The 19,061-nt window shown below is 40.7% G+C and overlaps 2 protein-coding genes across 6 annotated transcripts in view; one reads left to right on the top strand and one right to left on the bottom strand.

Moving 5' to 3' along the window:
• LOC102067773 (dynein axonemal heavy chain 5) overlaps positions 1 to 9,916 on the top strand; it is a 156,684-nt gene extending 146,768 nt beyond the window's left edge. For all 5 annotated transcript variants that reach the window (XM_074547041.1, XM_074547036.1, XM_014264275.3 and 2 more), the window contains one exon: positions 1,054 to 9,916. In XM_074547041.1, coding sequence (XP_074403142.1) covers positions 1,054 to 1,272 — 219 coding nt within the window. In that variant the 3' untranslated portion in view covers positions 1,273 to 9,916. The remainder of the gene's footprint in view (positions 1 to 1,053) is intronic.
• Positions 3,773 to 18,938, bottom strand: CAVIN4 (caveolae associated protein 4). Its single transcript, XM_014264276.3, has 2 exons — positions 18,160 to 18,938; positions 3,773 to 5,891 (listed from the first exon to the last, which is right to left on the bottom strand). Exons 1-2 carry the CDS (start codon positions 18,568 to 18,570, stop codon positions 5,229 to 5,231), a joined length of 1,074 nt encoding a protein of 357 aa, XP_014119751.1. The 5' UTR covers positions 18,571 to 18,938; the 3' UTR covers positions 3,773 to 5,228.
• Between the last annotated feature and the right edge of the window lie 123 nt (positions 18,939 to 19,061).

Genomic DNA, 19,061 nt, shown 5'->3' with positions numbered 1-19,061 from the left:
AATAAAATAGTGCACCCCATAGCCAGTCTTCTTTTGACTGACCAAGGGGGACCTTATCAAAGCTTCCAAAGCCCTGGGCTAGGTTTGATATGGAGGTCATTGTTTGGTTGACTAGAAATCCCCAGTGTTTGTGCTTTAATATGAGGCAGAGTATTAGTTCTGGTCTTATGCTCAGTTATCCATGCATTGCGTTATATTTTACTGATGTGACTAAGCAGATTTAAAATCTAGCTATGGAGTAATGATTGGATACTGTAGTCACGGTCCAGGGAAAGTTGTCATTGTTTGCACTGGTACACTTTTTCCAAGCCAGTGCTAACTGTCCTGGAATTGGAATTGAGGTAATTCCTGTCCATAGGTAAAACACTTCTGTGTCTGACTGAGAGAAAGTTTTCCAAACTAAACCTTGCCAGCTGTAACTTCTGTTGCCTGGTTTGTCAAAAGACCCCTTCAAACATGGAGTTTTACTCAAGTGCTCTGGAGTGTTCAGCAGAGTTCCATGTTGCTCTTGGATCTGGGCCTGTTTTATCCCCTGACAATGAATACTTTATCTTGGTGGAAGAACTGAGGTGATCAAGTTTGGTAAATGCCCAAGAGGCACGTTGGATGTTAGAAGCTCCACTGTCAGCAGTATAGAGGTTTGCGGCTTGGTTTTTGTAGCTCTAGTCCTGACATTCAGGAAAAAAGAGGTGGAGAAAGAATGGGAAATACCAGTGAAAGGGGCAAAGGAAGGGAAAAAAGGCAATGGTTGCTGTCTCTCCTAGAACCACCCTGAAATTTTTCCATCTACCTCCACAGCATGTGGGTTTCCATGTTTCTACTTTTCTGCTCTCCTTTCCTTCCAACAGGCTTCCTGATGGCTGTTGTCCCTGAGCTGCCATTGGCTTGAAGTTAGTGTCAACATATTAGTGAGTGTAGGACTTGTACTCTCACATGTACTCTGCTGAGGTGCTTTTGCTGAAGGCATCACTGAATCTAGTTCTAATGTTCAGAATTCAGACACCCTGTCCTGCTTCTGTTCTGCTGAGCCCTGTGTATCTTTTACCTTCTCAGGTGCTGTTCACGAGCCTTCCCGTGGTCCACGTGTACGCAGTGAGCACGACAGCGCCGAGCGACGCGAGGAGGCAACACGGAAATGTGTACTGCTGCCCTGTCTACAGAAAGCCTCGGAGAACAGACCTGACCTACATCTTCTCTTTGCATCTGAGAACAGTGCAGAACCCTGATCACTGGACTTTGAGGGGCGTTGCACTGCTCTGCAGTTCGAAGTAAGGATGGACAGCTATGGAAGAAAGAGGCACCAAGTAGGACTAAACTGTAGCAGTGTTGCATTGTTATTGCCAAAGTGGCAGCTGCCTTCTCACAGTGGGGTGGGAATTGGCAGGTGATACACAGAGATTATGTTAGTTGCACATAAATTACTCTGTTCACAGCAAAAATACTACATTTATTTACCCTGGGAATATCACAGGGAAAACAGCTGCAGGTGTAAATTTGGCAACTCTTATAAAGCAAGCAAGAATATAATCAACTAACTTGCTCACAATGGAAGCATTACATAAAAAAGCGCTTTATGATATTGACAACTGTTCTGACATCTTATGGTGGTTCTTTTGGAGATGTTATCTTTCTTTTCAACACAATAATTTTTCATAATACAATATAATTATTTTAAATTCAACTTTGTAGTTAAAATCTCATCATCCATAGCATTATTAAAGCTGTAATGACAAGATAATTAAATGCATGGTAAAGTTTTATGTTTATCTGCATATATTTCAATATACAGTTCCTTTGATTTTGCATTTCTAAACTTGCTGGGTGGTTTTACTAATGGCTGCGACCATTTACTTGCCTCTCATGCCTTTTTTTACAAAAGCGAACAGTCGCTTTTTAATACAAACAATCATAGAAACAGAAGTGTTTATCTTTGCACAAGTACCTTTTGCACCTATTAACTCATTTCTACACCTATATCCACTTGTAAGGAAGGTGTGCACACGCCCCATTATTAACAAAAAGAAAGGTTTTAAAGTTTTCGCAGAGTAAACACATCTGAACACCACTTTTGCTCTATTAGTACTCATTCTGTTTGCATTAGTGCCTGAATCCTGCAAACTCAAACCTCTTAACTTCTTTTTGTTCTGTATTTTGCATCAGTTTATTTTAAAAAAAGAAGACGACACACAGCCCATACTTCACCTGGAATGGCTGAAGTACTTTTGTGTTAACCAAGACTTCTGTCTACCCTGTAACTGAAGGATGAGTGAAATTTTTTTTAATAGACAAATGGCTATTGACAGAATATGTGTTTGGCTTCTTTCACTAGCACAAATTCAAAGCAAAAGAAATTGTTGTTGGATGTTATGAAAGAAGGACTTGCAGTCAGGACTTTGTTAATTTTTTTTTCTCCTTGTAAACACTTCTAATTTTTGTATAGCAAGTGTCTAAGAAAGCAGTTCATCCCTTTGCACAGCCAGTTTTACTCTGCAGTTAGCAGCTGTGAGGTTTCTTCCATGAGGAAGTTTGATATTCACACTCACACCCACAACGAAGTACAGAGCGCCAGCTTTCTTCTGGGAGGACAGAGCAGACAGGGACAGGGTCCCTTTTTTCCATTTAGCTAGGAGCAACAGTGCTGGCAAGATTATAGTTTCAAGTGAAACCAACTGTTCCAAAAATGTACACCAGACCTCCCTGCAGTGCAGCTGTACATCAACCAATTTCATTGAGAATTTTTTTTTCTGAGAAGGCTGAAGGATTTGGCTTCATGATCATTGATCTTGGAAATTATGAAAAAGATGGGGGAGACTTCAGGCAACAAAGGTCTGTGCTGTTCCACAGAAACTGAGGTTGCAAGCCATAGTGCTTTCCCCCTCCCCTACCTTTATAAGGGGATATGAAATAATTTAACTTTGATCTCTTGGTACATGTAAAAGTCAGGTCAGTAACAGTGATAGTAATTTAAAATAAAAAATGTGCATTGAAATACTTTGCACAACAGAAGAACTCACTACCTGCTATGAAATAAGTCATGCTTTGACCAATTGCAGCTAAAAGTAAACATAAAAACCCAAATATTTGATAGATGTTATATCTGGTGCTATGTGATATGCTCCATGGAAACCACATCACTTCTTTGTCAAGCAAAATGAGAAAATTAAATGCTATATGAAGAAAATCTGTAGGCAATGATATTATATCACATAGTGTTCTGCTGTATAAAAATGCAAAGAAATAGCTTATTTGAACATCAAAATTTTCATTTCAATAACTAAACCCTGTTTATCAGTTTAGAAAAATGTCAAATCTTGCAGAACAGAATGCCGGCCATATGACTGAAGAACCACAAAAATCATACAGTATTTCACTGAAGATAGCTAGAATTTTATACAGAACTGACGAACATAAAGTGACTTTGCTCCAAGAAGGCTTCTTATCACTAGTAAAGAACCTAAACAAAACCTTCAGTATATTCTACAAGCAAATGCTCTTTCCTTTTTGCATGTGATTAGAATAGAGTGGAGATGAACAATTTACTATTGACAGAAATGTGTTCCTTTCCCCATCTCCTTCTCTTGCTCTATCCTGCCCTTCCACTCAGTGGAGTTGCTGCTCCCAATCTGACAACATTAATTTGATTTGAAATGTCACTGATACAGTAAAACATTGACCTTCCCCAACCAGTGTTCCCTAGTCACTATTGCTAAAGCTGTTTCACTTCAAGTGGGATGTACACCAATCTAAATGAAAGAACTGGCAGGCAGAATACTTGAAATCAAACTAATTATATTTGAATGATAGATTAACAATTAGCTGGAAGTCTTCAAACAATGTATATAGATAACCAAGTTATGTTCTTCTGTTAAAATGAACCCGAAATATTAAATACAATCATACAGCTTTTGGCAATATTGTACAAGTTTCACACAGATAGTAAATGACTAACATTGCTTTAGGTAAGTGCTTTGAAGGCAACTCCATTTAAGAATGAAGAGAGCAATACAGTCCTGCACCCATGTCACTGTAGCAGTCATGTTTACAAACATATCTGATGTCAGGGCACTGGCTCCTGAGAGTTGCAAATAAACAGCATTCCATAGTCCAAAGGGTGTCTGTCTCATAATCCCTGAGGCTGTGACTGGTCAATAATGACAATGATAGGAAAAAAAGAATTGGGTAATGGATTGGCCCTGTACATCTGTGACTTTGCAGGATAGATTTTAATTGCAGTGAAGCTCAGAAAAAACACAGAGTGGAAAACAAAGCAATTCCCTTGTCTGGTCAGTTATATTCATAAAACCTATGATCCTCTGTAAAGAATAATTTTCTAAAAAATCTCAAGGAAACTGTAGTTATAATATTCCAATTTTTCTCTCAATTTATCCAGAACCTACTCATTCATCTTATTCCACTTTTACTGCTTCATACAGTTGCCTTTCTCACAATCTCCTCTTTCCAAAACATGAATACGATACCTCCTTCCTTTTTCCTTCTGCTATTCCATATTTAATGTGTTTTCTTTTTTATTCTTTCTCCATAAATTCACAAAACACATTGCTTACTTACAATGAACCTTCCTATTCCAGAAGTCTGGAAATAACCTCTAGTCATTTCAGGAGTTTCTCTTTTCTACTAAGAAAAACACAATTTACTCTATAAAAAACCCTATAATTCCTGCCATATTTTTTCATACCATGGGTAAAGCAGGAATTTGCTCTTCCTGTTTTTCTGTGAGGGTCCTTAAGTGATAATATTTGTACAGCTAAATGACATTTTCCATAGTTCTTCCTCTTGCTAATATAAAGTAATAGCAAAGTAATGGCTTTGTTATTGTTTTCTGATTAGATGAGTTGGTATAACGTAATGGAAATAAATTTATACTGTTGCATATGAAACGATGAGAGTGAGTAGGCTGTAAAGTGACTGCTAAATCAATCTTGGAAATGCAGCAGATTCCCATCTCCCTTTGACACTGTGAGTTCCATTGGGGTTAACAATGGCTATCGGCACACGCCGAGACACAGGGGGAGCCCCTTCATTCAGTTTGCATGGCTTGACTTTTGTCACGAAGACAACACTACAGACATCTATGTGGATGGCAGAACAACACCAACACAGGTTTGTGATAGAACACAAATTCACACATTTTTCTAAAGCTGAGTGAGTACATACTGTGTTCTCTCTTGCTCAGTGAGGACAGTATGGCGTGTGTGCTCATTGACTCCTTATACTGATTGCTTTAAGTCTAGCAAAGGGACGTCATCATCACCTCCTCCTCCTCCTTCTTTTCTTTCCTGCTTAAGGACAACTTCTGGGATAGTCACCCCTCTTTCAGTTGACTGGGAAGCACCTTTTGTTGCACTATTCTTGTCTTTCTTTACCTTAGTGATCACTTCTGTGTAAGAGATTTCTTCAGTGAAGGGCTCTGCTGCTGGGAGCTCAGAGGCGATGTGTACACCGGCTTCCTGGATCCCCTCCTGACCTTCGGCTCCTGTTCGCTCTTTACCTTTTTTATGGATCTTGAATGTCTCCTTTGTTGGAGCAGCCTGTGAAATGGTTTTCTTGATCCTTATTCCAGATTGTCTCAGTCTCTCTCCTGACTGCCTGATCCTCTCTCTTCTCTCAGGGGTTACTATTCTTGTTTGAAGCCTGTTTACCTTCTTGCCAAAATTTTGCCTTGTCTTTTGGATATTTTCCCTTGAAAATGCCTTTTTGATGTCATCAATGCGCCTCATGCCTGATTTCTTGAACTTGGTTGCTTTGCTTTCTTCGATATAATATTCTTCATCAGAAGACAGATCATCAGGTGGGAAGAAATCATCCTCTATAGTTTCACCTGGTGTCATCTCTTTGATAACAGAGAGAGATGAAGGACACTCGGTTTCCTCCTGTGAATTAAAGCAGAGAGTCATTTTCCAGCATGTCTGTTTCAAAAAGATGGTGGTTCAAGCTTTTTATTTTTTTTGGTTGGCTTGCAGTTACTTAGTCCTAACTGAAATCTAATACTGTAACAAAGTAAGGTAGGCTTGTACCATCATACCCAATCTATGCAGAACACAAATGGCAAAAGAAAACTGTGCCAAGTTCTCTAAAGATATTATATCCCTGATTAAAGATTTCGTTTCACTCTGGTTCTACCTGAAATTAATTAATGCAATGGTCCTATGAGTCCTGGCTTCTAATGGTTTTCAGACCAAACTTGTCTAGGTTTTTTGGGTTTTTTTTTGCACTTATCTGCTGCTCTGGATCAGACCTAGATCCATTATTCCTCACCAATAAAAGCAGGCACTGTAGACAAAAAAGGCTCTTGGAATTGTGTCAGCTGTACGCTATCCAAGCAAATATCTCAATGATACAAGTAGCTTCAGTCTACTGCTATTACCAAGACAATTGTGCATTTTTGACTGTTTGGAACTTAGCAAACACTGCTGTTGCTGCCCAGAAGGGAAAGGCTCCCCCGTATTAACTTACATGGGCTGGCTGCTCAAGGGCACAAATCAGTAAAGCAGGCAGATGTTATTTGGTAAACCCAGTAGCACACAATTCATTCAGCACCTGCACCATCACTGAGGTGAACATGATTTATTCCATCTGGAAATGTATGATATTCCTGAGTAAGCATCTCTGTCTCCTGTGGTGAATTTGGTGGCCTGTTTGAGCATGCAGAATCAGAATTATATATTTATATGACACATCTAATGTGTATCAGCAGCATGCTTGGAAATGGTGACTATCCTAGATACCTTAGCCCTAGGAATTCATTCAGCCTCTCCAAAGAAGAATTGCTAGAGGCTCAAAGCTCAAAAACATGGAAGACTTCCAAAAACTGTCCACAGTAAACAAAAAAATTTACCAAGAATGAGCTAGTGGTTAAGGATCACTGAGAGGAAAAAAGAAAAAGGGAAAAATGTTTATGGCAATGAAAGATTTATATGAACAGAGAGAATCTTCTAAGAAAGCTGTTTCCCTGGTCTGCATGGACAGTACAAATTTGTGGCTCAGTGTCAGTGAGTTCTATCTAGAAGTGCAGTGCATGCAGAGCAGAAAAACTGTACGTTGTAGGAGGGGTCTGAGATAGACAATGCCACCTCCTTCTTCCCTATCAGCTTTTTACATAGATGTGCCTGTGCTGTTCTCCCAGGAGGAGCAGCCCCTTGGGCTGCAAACAGCTGTATGTACAACAGCTGTGTGACACTTGTCTAAGCTGTTTCTCATTAGTGCTAACCACAACAGCTGATTTCTCGGGCAAGGCAGCGCCAGGACTCTACCCTTAGCATTATCATTCTAATGTAGACAATAGGAGAGATCTTGAAGCTGTGAACCCATGAATAGCAAGTACGGCCAACTGAATATTTTGCTGTGAACTTCTTTCCGGCCAAAAAGATGTCTGTCATTTTTCACAATGGCTCATTAGTAGTGAGTCATGTTATTTTACATAAAATAACATACATTGAGCTATTTGACAGAGAAAGCCCACTTAAGAGCCTCTCATCATGCCTTGGCTTCAATAAAAACCCTTTACTAAAATAGTTGTTAATGCTTAGAAAAAATAGGGACAAATTATGTTACATTGATTACAGCAGAATGTTGTTCAACTCATCTGTCAAAATCAGCAGGAACAAAACTACAATGCTTTGCTAATAATCTTCATTAACGTGCAAATTAACATTAATTATATAAAGACTTCTACACATAAACATAATCTCTTTTTTCCTGAAAATTAACTAAAAACACAGCTGGATAGTAATTTCTTAAAATGTTTTTAAATTATACCCTGTTCCTTCAGCTGAAATGGTAACAAAACTATTTCCAGAATGAATATTCTGAAATTTCAGTACATACAGAGACGAATACAATATGGGGAGAGGAATATGCCTTTCATATGAAGATTACTTTTTAAAAAGACGGAAGGCAGAGACACTATTTTCTCTGAAATATTTGTCTTCCTTTGGAAGAAGAATTTGTCTGTACTTTTTGTCAATTGCTAGATTTTTATTGTGTTTACTTTTAGTCTGTTAGCTACAGAACAGAGCACTTTATCTTTCCTACTCACGTTAGAATCGAAAGTTATGAACAAGAACATGTGAGATGAAGATCTTGTAGATGAGACACAGAAACTAGAGCTGCATGCAGATCCTGAGAAACATTTTCATTCTCCTACAGTCTCAGCATGAACTTTGCCAAATCTTTGATTTTCTTCTTTTCCTTGGTCTCTGCACACATCTTGCAGAATCAAGTGTAGCAAGGCAAAAGATTAGTGTGAGTTTCTATCTCCTCTCAAAATTTCTGGATGTTACCGAAGTGGAAAGTATTAGTGAGCCTGCCTAGCATGTTAGGAAGGTTTCAGAATAAAAATTCAGTGATTTAGGCTCAGTAGGTGAGCTTTTTCATCTGCTTCATTTCTCTCTCTCCTGCTCCTAACCCATTTCTTCTTATCACTAGATTTCCATGGGGCAGAGAGAAGAGAGGAGCTCGTCCTTCCTAAGGCAAGAACAAGAAGCTTTAGTACCAAGTGGGACACAGACAGAGTCAAAGCATGTAGCTACCAGCTCCTTTAAAAGCTCACTAAAACCAAAAGACCAAACACCTACTGATTTCAGCAGCACAGAACAAAGTCCTAAATTGGGTGAGCTTTCTCCTTGTCTATAAAGCAGATGGGACTGGGAATAGCAGGATTGGGCAGTCCAATCTTTGGGGAGGATGAGAAGGGAGTTGAGCCATTGATGATGCTGCTTTCAAGATTTTTGTTAAAAATCTGCTTAAGCATTTTGCTAGGAAGAACTTGTACCCACCACCATCACCACTCATGGGAGGTAAGGGAGGGTCTAAAGTGAGGACAGGAGATTATTTCACAGTAAAACATTATACCAAGCAGTCAATTTTTTTTAACATGATTCTTTGAGGAAACAGGCATGCAGTCATAGGGGCTGTGTATGGATTAATATATAGGACGTGTACTCTGCTTGCTTCATCTACTGAAAACCACAAAAACATGCAGAGGCCAGAATCAGAAAACAAATCTGTGAAAGCTGAGCATTCCCTTTCCCTTTTATCGCTCTTCCTAGAAGGAGCACCTGCAGAGGGTGCTCACACTGGTTCTTGTGCGTTTGTTTGCCATAACTGCTCATTGGACGTAATCTCCTGAAATGTTATCCACCACTCAACACACTGCAAACAGACTTAGCTCTTTCAAACAGAACAATATTTTTTCCTTCTCTTCCAAGAAAAAAGTTGGTGAATCTGTCATGTAAGTGTTTGATTTGGAAGTTGTCTTTGATTTGTACAAGAAGTGTAATACACATGCTCATATTATGCATCTCCCACCTTCTCACCCTTACATGGCCCCTCCACTAACACAGAAACATTCAGGCATTTTCCACCAAATTGAGAATGGAGCTGGGTCCTGACACAAAGAAATAAGTGCTCTCCTGTGAAGCTGGCTGTGGTTCTGAGTCATTCTGTCTGTCCCTCCCAAGCTTGTTCATCTGAGCAAGCATGCCATGGCTCAGGTACCTTGCTTGTAGAGCTTAAAATTTTCAGGGGATAGCGGGGCTGAGAAGAGAAGTTGTGTGTCATGAATGGGTGTAGGAGGAGGGAGGGGACAAATTAGTCAGATTAGATGGTATATTGAAACTGGAAATGTTTTGGGGAAATGTTTGTGTCTGCAAGGACATGAAGCCTGAAAGGAGAAAGACTTCAGGTTTTGTGGTAGCAAAGGAGGGACTGAAAGCATAGGTTGAATGGTAAGGGAAAATCCTGGAGACCTTTGCAGTTGTAGGTGCAGGGTATTTAGATCCACTGCTTAAGGAAAAGCTTTAATAGACAAAGCTTTGAGGTATAACACCCTAACAGAACAACTGCACAATTCAGGAGTGGCTGGTAAAGCCCCTAGCATGGCAAGTTTGCTAAGAAAGCATCTTAAAACTGAAGTTTGTTTTTTCCAATTTTTTTAGTATTTAACCTCTCAAATATGTCTAGCCAAAGAATTTTGAGTTCTTAAGGCCCAGGCTGAATACAAAGTAAACATATAAGTAACCCTCAGCTTTGATAAGAAGGCCAGCATGGCACTGAAACCTAACAAAGTCTGACTCCATCACTGGTATTTTCACCCCCTGCTCTCATTTCAATTTCATTCACAATTAGAAAATTTTCAAGTGGACCTAGCCTGTGTCTTTCAAACCCTCCTTCTGCTCCTCAAACTCTCCATCAGCTGCCAGAATTCTGGCTGCTCAGCACCCATGGGGGCGGGGGGGAACAGTGAGCATTTTGCAGGCACTGCAGGCATATTCTAACCACAAGGAAGGGATCAAAGCAGTAGCATTTTTTCCCATAGGCTATAGTAAAGCATTTATGAGAGAAGGCTAGTGCACCTGCTTCTCAACCATGCAAAGGGAAACGTGCTGACTTTTCCACCGTGCTCAAATCTTAAAACTAGTAGGTAAATAACCTTAAATGTGGCAGTGCCTCTAATCAACCCTATGAGACTCACAGGGTGGCAATGCTTGGATAATTGAAGCACGCAGGGGAAGAGGCTGTTTCAGAATGTGCCTGCTTGATAACCCTGCCTGCACAGCCAGGCTCTCCTCTTCTCTGGGAAGAGAAAGGGGCAAATGGCAGAGCAAATTGTTTAGCAATGTCTCAGGTATTTTGCAGCCGTGGTGTCCTGGCAAGGATCAGGCTGGCTCTTAAAGCAGCCTTCCCTTACTGCTGCCCTAGGGAGCCAAAGGGGGCTGCTGGAAGAATGTCATGCCTTCAGCAAGGACTGCCAGGCTGGGAAAAGAAAAAAGGGTTGTTGAAAAGATTCCCTCACAAACTTACTAGATAAATTTCCACTCTTTGGGAGCACAGATGGGATCAATAATTAATAGCAGCAGTACTTTTATTTTCCTTAAGAAGATGTATGGTTTTCATTTAGAGGTCACTTGATTTGCTAAGCAAAGCAGCAACATAATGTCACTGTAAAACAATACTTAGGCTTCACTTAAGTACATGAACATTTGAAATGATAATTTCAGTAATAAGTTTATGTCATTTGAAAAGAAAAACTAATGGAATATGAGGGCATTTTAATGAATGTAGCCAATTCAAGAGCTTCACATCCCTTGTCCTTTTGTGTTTTTTTGTATATGCATTCAAAGCTTTGTATTTCAATACTCAGACTGGGCTTCCAAAACTGGCAGAGAGGAAAAAGATAATGCACTGTATTGCATGTAAATATTTGCAAGAAATGCTAAAAACTGGTTTTGTGTTCTCTTTCTAAATAGCTTGAAAATGTAACTCTAAACAGCTTTTTATTAAAGGCAACAGTTATCAGCTCTCAACTATTACCTAATTTCAATCAACATTTTAGTAGAAAAAAGCTTTTTAAAATAAAAAAACTCAGAAAATCAGAATGACTAAATAAATAATTCATTCTTATATATCTAAAATAACATATATGTATATATACTTAATTATGTATTGTATATATAAAATCAAGACCCAAAATGGTCTTAAAGAAACTGCTCACAGCATAAGTAGGGAGGAGAGACTGATGAAACTCCATAACTTGGAGTCATTGTGTTGCCCAGGGAAAAGGTCACAGCAAATGATCTTTCAGCCTTGGGGTGTATGACACAGAAGGTGCAGGTGATGATTAACACAAGCACAGATGGGGCTGACTGGTGATCACCTGACAATTCTGAAACAGAGCACGAAGCAGTAAAATGGTCAAAGGGAACCCAGAGCCTGCTCTGGCTCTGCTGATGTGTCTGTGACAATTGGTGATGCAAATGATGGGCAGCTTGTGGGCAGGAAACTGCACTGCCACAATATTTTAAACAAATCTTAGAAATTTGCATGTTGGATGAATGATTTGTTATTCAGACTGGTAGCCAAGGTAAATCATTAAAAAACCTCCTTGAAATTGTGCTCTAAATCAACATGAAACCACTGATGAATAACCAATTAGAAATCATTCAGTACTTTGACTCATATTCTAACAGTTAAGAGTGAAGCTTTATAAATCTCAAGTGATCCCCTAATTTCTTCTGTAAATATGTCATTTCAGAATCTCTGACAGCAGGCCAAAAAACTGCTCAGATGAGAGACAAACAGGATTATTTTAAAAGGCCACCTAAGAAATTTTATCAGATAAACACTTCAGCATAGAAGACTTTATGGCTAAGTGCTGTTGCTGCACTTAGAATTATTTTTACACAGTGAAAAACCAGTCTGGAACAGTCAGCTCCCCTCATTTCTCTTTTGTGAAGCCTAATTCCCATCCCTTTTATTTAAATTCTGTCAGAAATTCATTAATTCAACCACCAGCATACAATGACTACAAAGGAACTCATCTCATTTGCCCGTTATCAGTGTCTGTGGTTTGCAGCAGTCAATGAGCAGCCAGTTCCCAGTTACACCACATCAGTCGAGAAGCCCTCGGCTCCAGGCTACCTCATGCTGTACAAAAAGGACGACTGCAGCTTCAGGGGAAAACAAAAGCTTCACTCTTTCTCTGCTCTGCTATTGCTGTATGGAACTAGACCAGGGAATAGCTCTGCAGGTCAGTTTGCAGGCTTGCAATCAAACTGGTGAAATTCCTCATTTCCAAGGTTTCTGGAAGCCCCTTGCAACTGAAGGGCAAAAAGCATCACAAGGTGTGATGGGACAGGAAAAAAATATCTGGTAATGTTTTAATTCATTCATTCATCACGTGGTGAGTGTTCCTACAAGTCAGCTAGACCACGGAAGAGTTCTCAAGTATAAGTGAGAATTCCATATGGACTCATTCCTGGACAACATTTTAACTGTATGGAGAGAACAGATACTTATAAAGTAGGAACTGGATCCAGAATTAGATGTCTACAACAGGTTGGGAGAATCAGGCTCCTCACACTTCTCTCTGCTTACTTGAAAAGGAACATACAGGCCAAATGTACAAACATCTGTGTTACTGATGTCAAATTATTGCCTGGCAACATGAGTCCTGTCCCAGATCCTAAACCTCCTGTTTGTGACTTCACATATTCCTCATCTCCATTCCTGTGCTGTTTTGATCAACTTTTTGCCTGTACTAAGGGGCTAATTGCAAGCTTGGCTATCTTCAGTAGTGCTGAGAATATGAATCCCAGCTGCATGTCCCCAGTCAAGTCCATTCCCAAATCTGTGCCTCAGGAATGAAGGGTGTTGCTGAACAGCTGGATTTGATGATCTCAAGAGGAATTTTCCAACCTAAGTGATTCTATGATTCCATTCTCAGATACACATGTGCCCACAGCAGCCAGCCACAGCTCCTGGTGACCATTCTAGGAGCCTCTAGGACCACGGAGAAGAGACACGACACAGGAGGCTCATGTTGTAACTGCACTCCTGTACTGACCTGCAGGGCAATCCCAAGGGAAGGGGTTCTCAACCCCAAGGGAAGCCCTGAACAGCTGCACCCAGTGCAAATGTAAACCAAGATCAGCTGTTTCCACCACTCAGTGCTAATAGGTGGAGAAAAATCAATGGCAGCTCTGCAAAGAGGACAGCCTGTCCCCTTGTGAGGATCAGCCCAAAGGAACAGCTCTGGGGATACCAGATCCAATGGTGTTGAGTCCAGCTTGTATGGACAAAGTCCTGTGAAATATGCAAACCATTTCATTTTAGGAACATAGAAGCAGCCCAACATCTGTTTTTTTAATATTTTTTTAAACTTTTTCTTTCTCCTCATTGCCTGAAAACATGTCACTAGAAACGCAGTTTTTCTTTAGCTGGTTGATAGCTTCTCCATTAGTGGCTGCTGCACAGCACGGGGCCAGCCCTGCACTTTGAACTGGAGCACTGGGCTCAACAATGCAAACAAAGGGCTCTCATGACACTCTCTGACACAATAATTGGGTTTATTTTCTTCTCTGTTTTCTCAGCAAAGGCAATTACCTATCCCAGCTGTAAAAATATTTATAAGGTTTCTGCCACAAGACTCCAACAAAGGCCCTGTGTCGCTGGGCTGCTGAGGCCAGTGTTCTGCTGTCAGAGGTAGTCAGTCAATTCACACTATTTTTTTCCCCCATTAAGTTTTCAGGCTGCACTTTAATAACAATGTGGATTTCCTGTCTTCCCATGAGTTCTAGAAGGCAGTTTTGTACAGACCCTGTTGTCTCCAGGACTGAAGACATCCATTTATGCTTTCAAATCAGAACTAAAAGTGCAGGAATTAGCACCGTGTACACTAAAATTAACATTATTCCAGCTCTAAAAGTAATTTGATTTCTTGTCTATATTTCTTTCTATGGACTAACAGCTTCTAATTTTGAACACATTTTTTTAGTATCACACCTTTTCTGTATCAAGATTTTCAAGGAAGATATTACGCAGTTGACAAGGACAGAAACACACCTTCAGAAACCCATTGCAAACTTCACTTCACATTTCAACACAATGCACGGCCACCTGTTGTTTTTTCCAGATTATCTGGGTAAGATATGAGGTAAGATATCAGGTACCTAAATTTGAGAAAGGATAAGACCTCCTATGTTTCTGCAAAACAGAAAAATGATCAAATATGAGCCACCTAGCACAGTCTGCTCTGGGTGAGCTATTTAACTCCATTCTAGTAAGGATTTTCTTCTGCAGGGCCATTTTTGAGACTGCCATTCTTATGCCCAAATGGTACCAAATTAATGGCAATTTCCTGAACTCCTGACACCCTAATTTCTACTGCCACTTCAGATGAAGGTGCTTCCACCTCAGGTTTCCAGATTATTATCCCCATCTTCATCTCACCATTCTTACTGTCCTAGTCATTATAGCCACAGAATGTCAGTGAGCAAGACACGACACATACATTTTAACTTATTTATTATTTATGCATAATATCAGAGGCATGCACAAGGCTGCTGCTGCGAGCCTCTCCCAGTGTGCACAGTGGAGCAACCACAGGGCAAACAAATCAGCTGTAACCCTGCTGTGTAGGTCAGTCAAGCCATAATCTTGGTTTATGACACCTCCACTAATTTTAAATGTCAGACAGGAGTGAGTAAAACAAATGCATGTATCCCTTCATAAGGAGCAGTTCCTTATTTATGGTGCTTTTGTGAAGTAATAATAGACAGAAAGCCCAGTAACAGTAACATGGACTTTCTGGTGCCTGTACAGTTCCATTTAAATAGAGACTTGCAGGACATGCAGAAAAGCAAATGAAACAAGTTCATTCAGGGTAAAAAAAAAAAATTCCCCTTTAATTTCTGAATATTTTATTCAGAATGATTTAAACTGTTAAATGCTCTTTGACTTCAGAGAAATGATAGCTCTTACAGCTGGTTATTCAGACTAACCTGAACAGAAATGAGCAGTGACCTGTACAACCTACAACATCCTTTTTATTCCCTACTATAGTCTCAGGGCACACAGCACTCCAGGGTCAAAGACTTCACTAGAAAGTCTGAAGTAACCTGGCATTTTCAATCATGCAGTCAGCCTAGGGAGGAGAGCTGCCTGCTACCAAATCTTTTCCTCAACCACATGGCCTTCTAAAAATGAATGCTCTCAATTCCCTAATCGTTCTGCTCAAGGATGATCACTTTGTCTTTTTTTACGTGAGGATATTGCCAACTCCTTTCATCATTGCTGAGATCTCTTGGGACAATCTCCTTCAGCCAATGATCCTTTTCAACCTGCCTACTCCCTCCATCAATGATAAGATCAAAGCTACCCACTTGAAAGGAAATCTTTAGCATTTAATTGGTGTCTCCTTTTTCCTCATACGCTGATGTTCTGGCAAAAGTTAAAACTAAAATCCACATGTGCTTGCCCGTGTAAAGATTCCATGCCAGCAGCACCCGGGTCATTGGCCCCATCACAATGTTCCAAATAGTTCATCAGAAAAAAAGAACACCTCTGTGCAGAAGAGGTGTCAATCACAGGCCCAGAGTAAACAACTTGGTTACAGCCATTAGTAACGTATAGCGCAGGGAGCACGCTGGCTCCGGAGCTATTAACAGACTCCCACTCATCCCAGCCAAGCTCCAGTCATTCAGGTCTTGGCCCTGCAGCAGTGTGCCTGCCCTGGTGCAAATCAGCAGTGTGAAAATCACTGCACTTGTGAGAAAGAGACCTTCCTAAGTGTACCTGTGCCTTCAGGTCACAGTGCACTCTTGCCTACCTAGAGGGTTCCAGGTTTCGGGCAGCGTTGCAGTTATCCCTCTCCAGGAAAGTGTCAAATGGCAAATCCTAGAGGGATCCTGCTTCTCCTCCATGCAAGTGGGAAAAGGTTCTTCAGTCTGCCTTACAAAAGGGATGGAAGTTAAGGAGGGAGTCACTCATATTCTCACTGACAGTTCTAAACCACTGTAGGAAGAGGAAACCAGAAAGACAGGAAAAAATGCTGTTTCCTTTCCTGAAAAGTACCACCTAAGAATTAAACATACAGAACAGGGTGCAGGTCATTCTTGTCCAGCAAAACCAGCAGAGAAATCATAAACTCCTACTGAAGGTGATTCTTGGGGAAAGCACACACTGGGAGGGCCATCTCCCATTTGTATGAAATATCTGAAAGTACCAACAGCTGTTCTTTACACCTGTGTGTAAATCCATTTTGACCAAATTTTACTATATTTTAAAATAAACAACAGCTCTTGCCTTGCTAGCAGAAGAATTTACATCATGTAATGAATACTGTTTTAAGAAAAAATATTTTCAAAGCATTGGTTCTGCTGCAGTCATTATGGTAAAGGCCCATCAATGAAATGGCATTATGTCATTAACCAGGGAGTCACAGAGATTTATTACCTTTAGCTAGGAAATTATTTGCAAGCAAAAAGTGAAAGTGCCTGTTTTCTATTCAGAGATGACGATGCAGCGTGCAATAATGGTAATAATAGGACAGATTTGGCCTGTACTTTCTCCTGAACAGCCATAGTTAGTCATTCAGTCAGAAAATCTGGGAGGCACAATTTGGCTGTATGTGGTACTAATATAACATTAAAGAGGTAATATTCCCCACCTTCAGCCCTTTCTATTTTTTCAGCTATTTTTTCCCAGTAGTGGAAAATGAACTATTTTAAGAAAGCTAGATTATGAAGAATTTGTCAGCTGTTCACTGTGGTGTATAAACTCAGTGAAACACATGGCTCCATTCATTGCAAATGATGTCATTTATGTACAAACAGATGCAAGATCAGAGTGTAAAAACTGAGTGATGGGGGTGCATTGTATTATTCATGCGGGGTGGTATTTTCAAAAATGCCAAATGAGGAATACAACTCATTTGAAAGACACTTTAGCGACTTGCTGGTAAAAAAGGAGCAGCTATGCTTCTGGCAAAATATCAAACACTCCTACTTTCTACTGACCTGGGAAGCTGGGAGGTTCCAGCAAAGACAGGATCAGACCAAATGTGTTTCACAGCACTCACTGATTTGCAAGACCCCAGAACTGTCTGCACTGTTTGTACAGATGCAAGTGAGACCATGCTGTTTCATGAAACATCTCTTCAAATACAGTTATTTTAATGTACAATGAACATCCTAGAATAAGGTCAGTGAAAGAAACTATATGATTTCCTTGCCCACTGTGATTGAAAGAACAGTGCTATGTTAAACCATTTCCAATGTAGACCATGCAAGGGAGTATTTGTTGTCATGAAGGGTTTGTGGATCTGAGCCTTAGTTTATACATATACTGCTATAGACTGAGACAATGAAAAAAGTCCCAATTTGTCAGCAGTATGAAGGCCTGGGCAATGCTGCAAATTATACCAACCATGTTTTGAAATTAGTGTTAGAAAAAAGTCTGCATTTCAGGGAGCCTGAAAACACTTTTGCTATTTGCACTTCTACCTAATACGGTGAAAAAAATAACAGAGATGAATGTCAGGCATGGTTTGTATGACAAGATTTACAGGGCCTGCCTCATATTACCCTTCGGACAGGCAGCAAATAGTCCTTGCTGATCTGCAGTTAATCTTACACGACTGGCTCAGAAACCTACCCACACTAATAATAGACCCTGTGTGCTGCTGCCAGTAGGTTCACGCTGAAAGGCATTGGGGAGCACAGATCAGTGTTAAAGAAAGCATAAAATAACTCCTATGTTGGACAGACCGCACCTTTAGCTTCGTTAACCAGCACCTCCCAGAAGTCACCAAAGAGGAGGTGGGAAAGCCACAGTAGCACAAGAAATGAGGTTCATGGTTACCTGATAGATCACGACCCGGAATTTGTTTTTTCTCAGCATCTCCTCCTGTTTTGCTGCCACCTTCCGCACGCTGGTGCTCTGCCTCTCCACGCGCGCCCGCACCTCCTTCATGGTGGAGCTGACTTTGCTGGTTTTCTGCAGTAACTTGTTCACCGTGAAGCCAGTATTGCCATGAGCCTGGGCAAGCTTTAGCATGTCAATCTGGATGGTCTTGATGGCATTTTCCATCTCCCTGTGCTTCTCCTCTATCCTCTTCTGGCTCGCCTGCACGCTGTCAACAATGTTGGCCACTTTGTCCAGGACTGTCACAATCGTGTAAGCCGCATCTTGCTCTTCCTCCTCCTCGATGACGCTGGAGAGACGATTTTGGTGAGTTTTGTCAGCCTCCGAGGGGATTTCGCGGCGATCCATTCCGCCTGCCTTCAGCCAGGTTGGAGGGAGGCGAAGTTTGGGCGATCCTGCCAGAACGATTCTGGCGCTGCTGCAGGGAGCCAGGGCGACAGCTGGCTCCGGCGATGCTCAAAGTAGGGCGTGAAACGCCGCTCCTGGAGCTTGGTCAAATACTTCTGACTACAAAATATCCACACATGATTGCTCAGATACTTTCAGCAACATGAAACCCCTAAAATTAGGAAGCAATATCTGGAAAGGAACATACGTTTAAAGGGTCACGCTTCTGTACTGATGAAGTTATTAGTGTTAATCCAGGAAAGTTAAGTAACTTGCTAATTAAGCAGGAAAGCAAACTTGCATATTTTTAAAGATCTACTTTTGTTTTCATGTTACTGGAGTGCTTTCCTCTGAGGGAATTCAAAAAGCGGTCAGGAAAATTAGCACGGCTGTTTCTTTTCCAGCAAAACAACTTCAGGTCTTCAGCTTGCTGCAATTACCCCATGGGGTAG

This window comes from Zonotrichia albicollis, chromosome 1 (genome assembly GCF_047830755.1).
Source record: "Zonotrichia albicollis isolate bZonAlb1 chromosome 1, bZonAlb1.hap1, whole genome shotgun sequence".
Classification (NCBI taxonomy): domain Eukaryota; kingdom Metazoa; phylum Chordata; class Aves; order Passeriformes; family Passerellidae; genus Zonotrichia; species Zonotrichia albicollis.
This window is presented reverse-complemented; position numbering and strand designations above follow the sequence as displayed.

Coding starts and splice junctions, on each gene's coding strand:
- CAVIN4 (XM_014264276.3), bottom strand. CDS start 18,570: ATGGATCGCCGCGAAATCCCCTCGGAGGCTGACAAAACTCACCAAAAT. Junction 5,892..18,159: donor TCCGGGTCGTGATCTATCAG/GTAACCATGAAC, acceptor TTTAATTCACAG/GAGGAAACCGAGTGTCCTTC.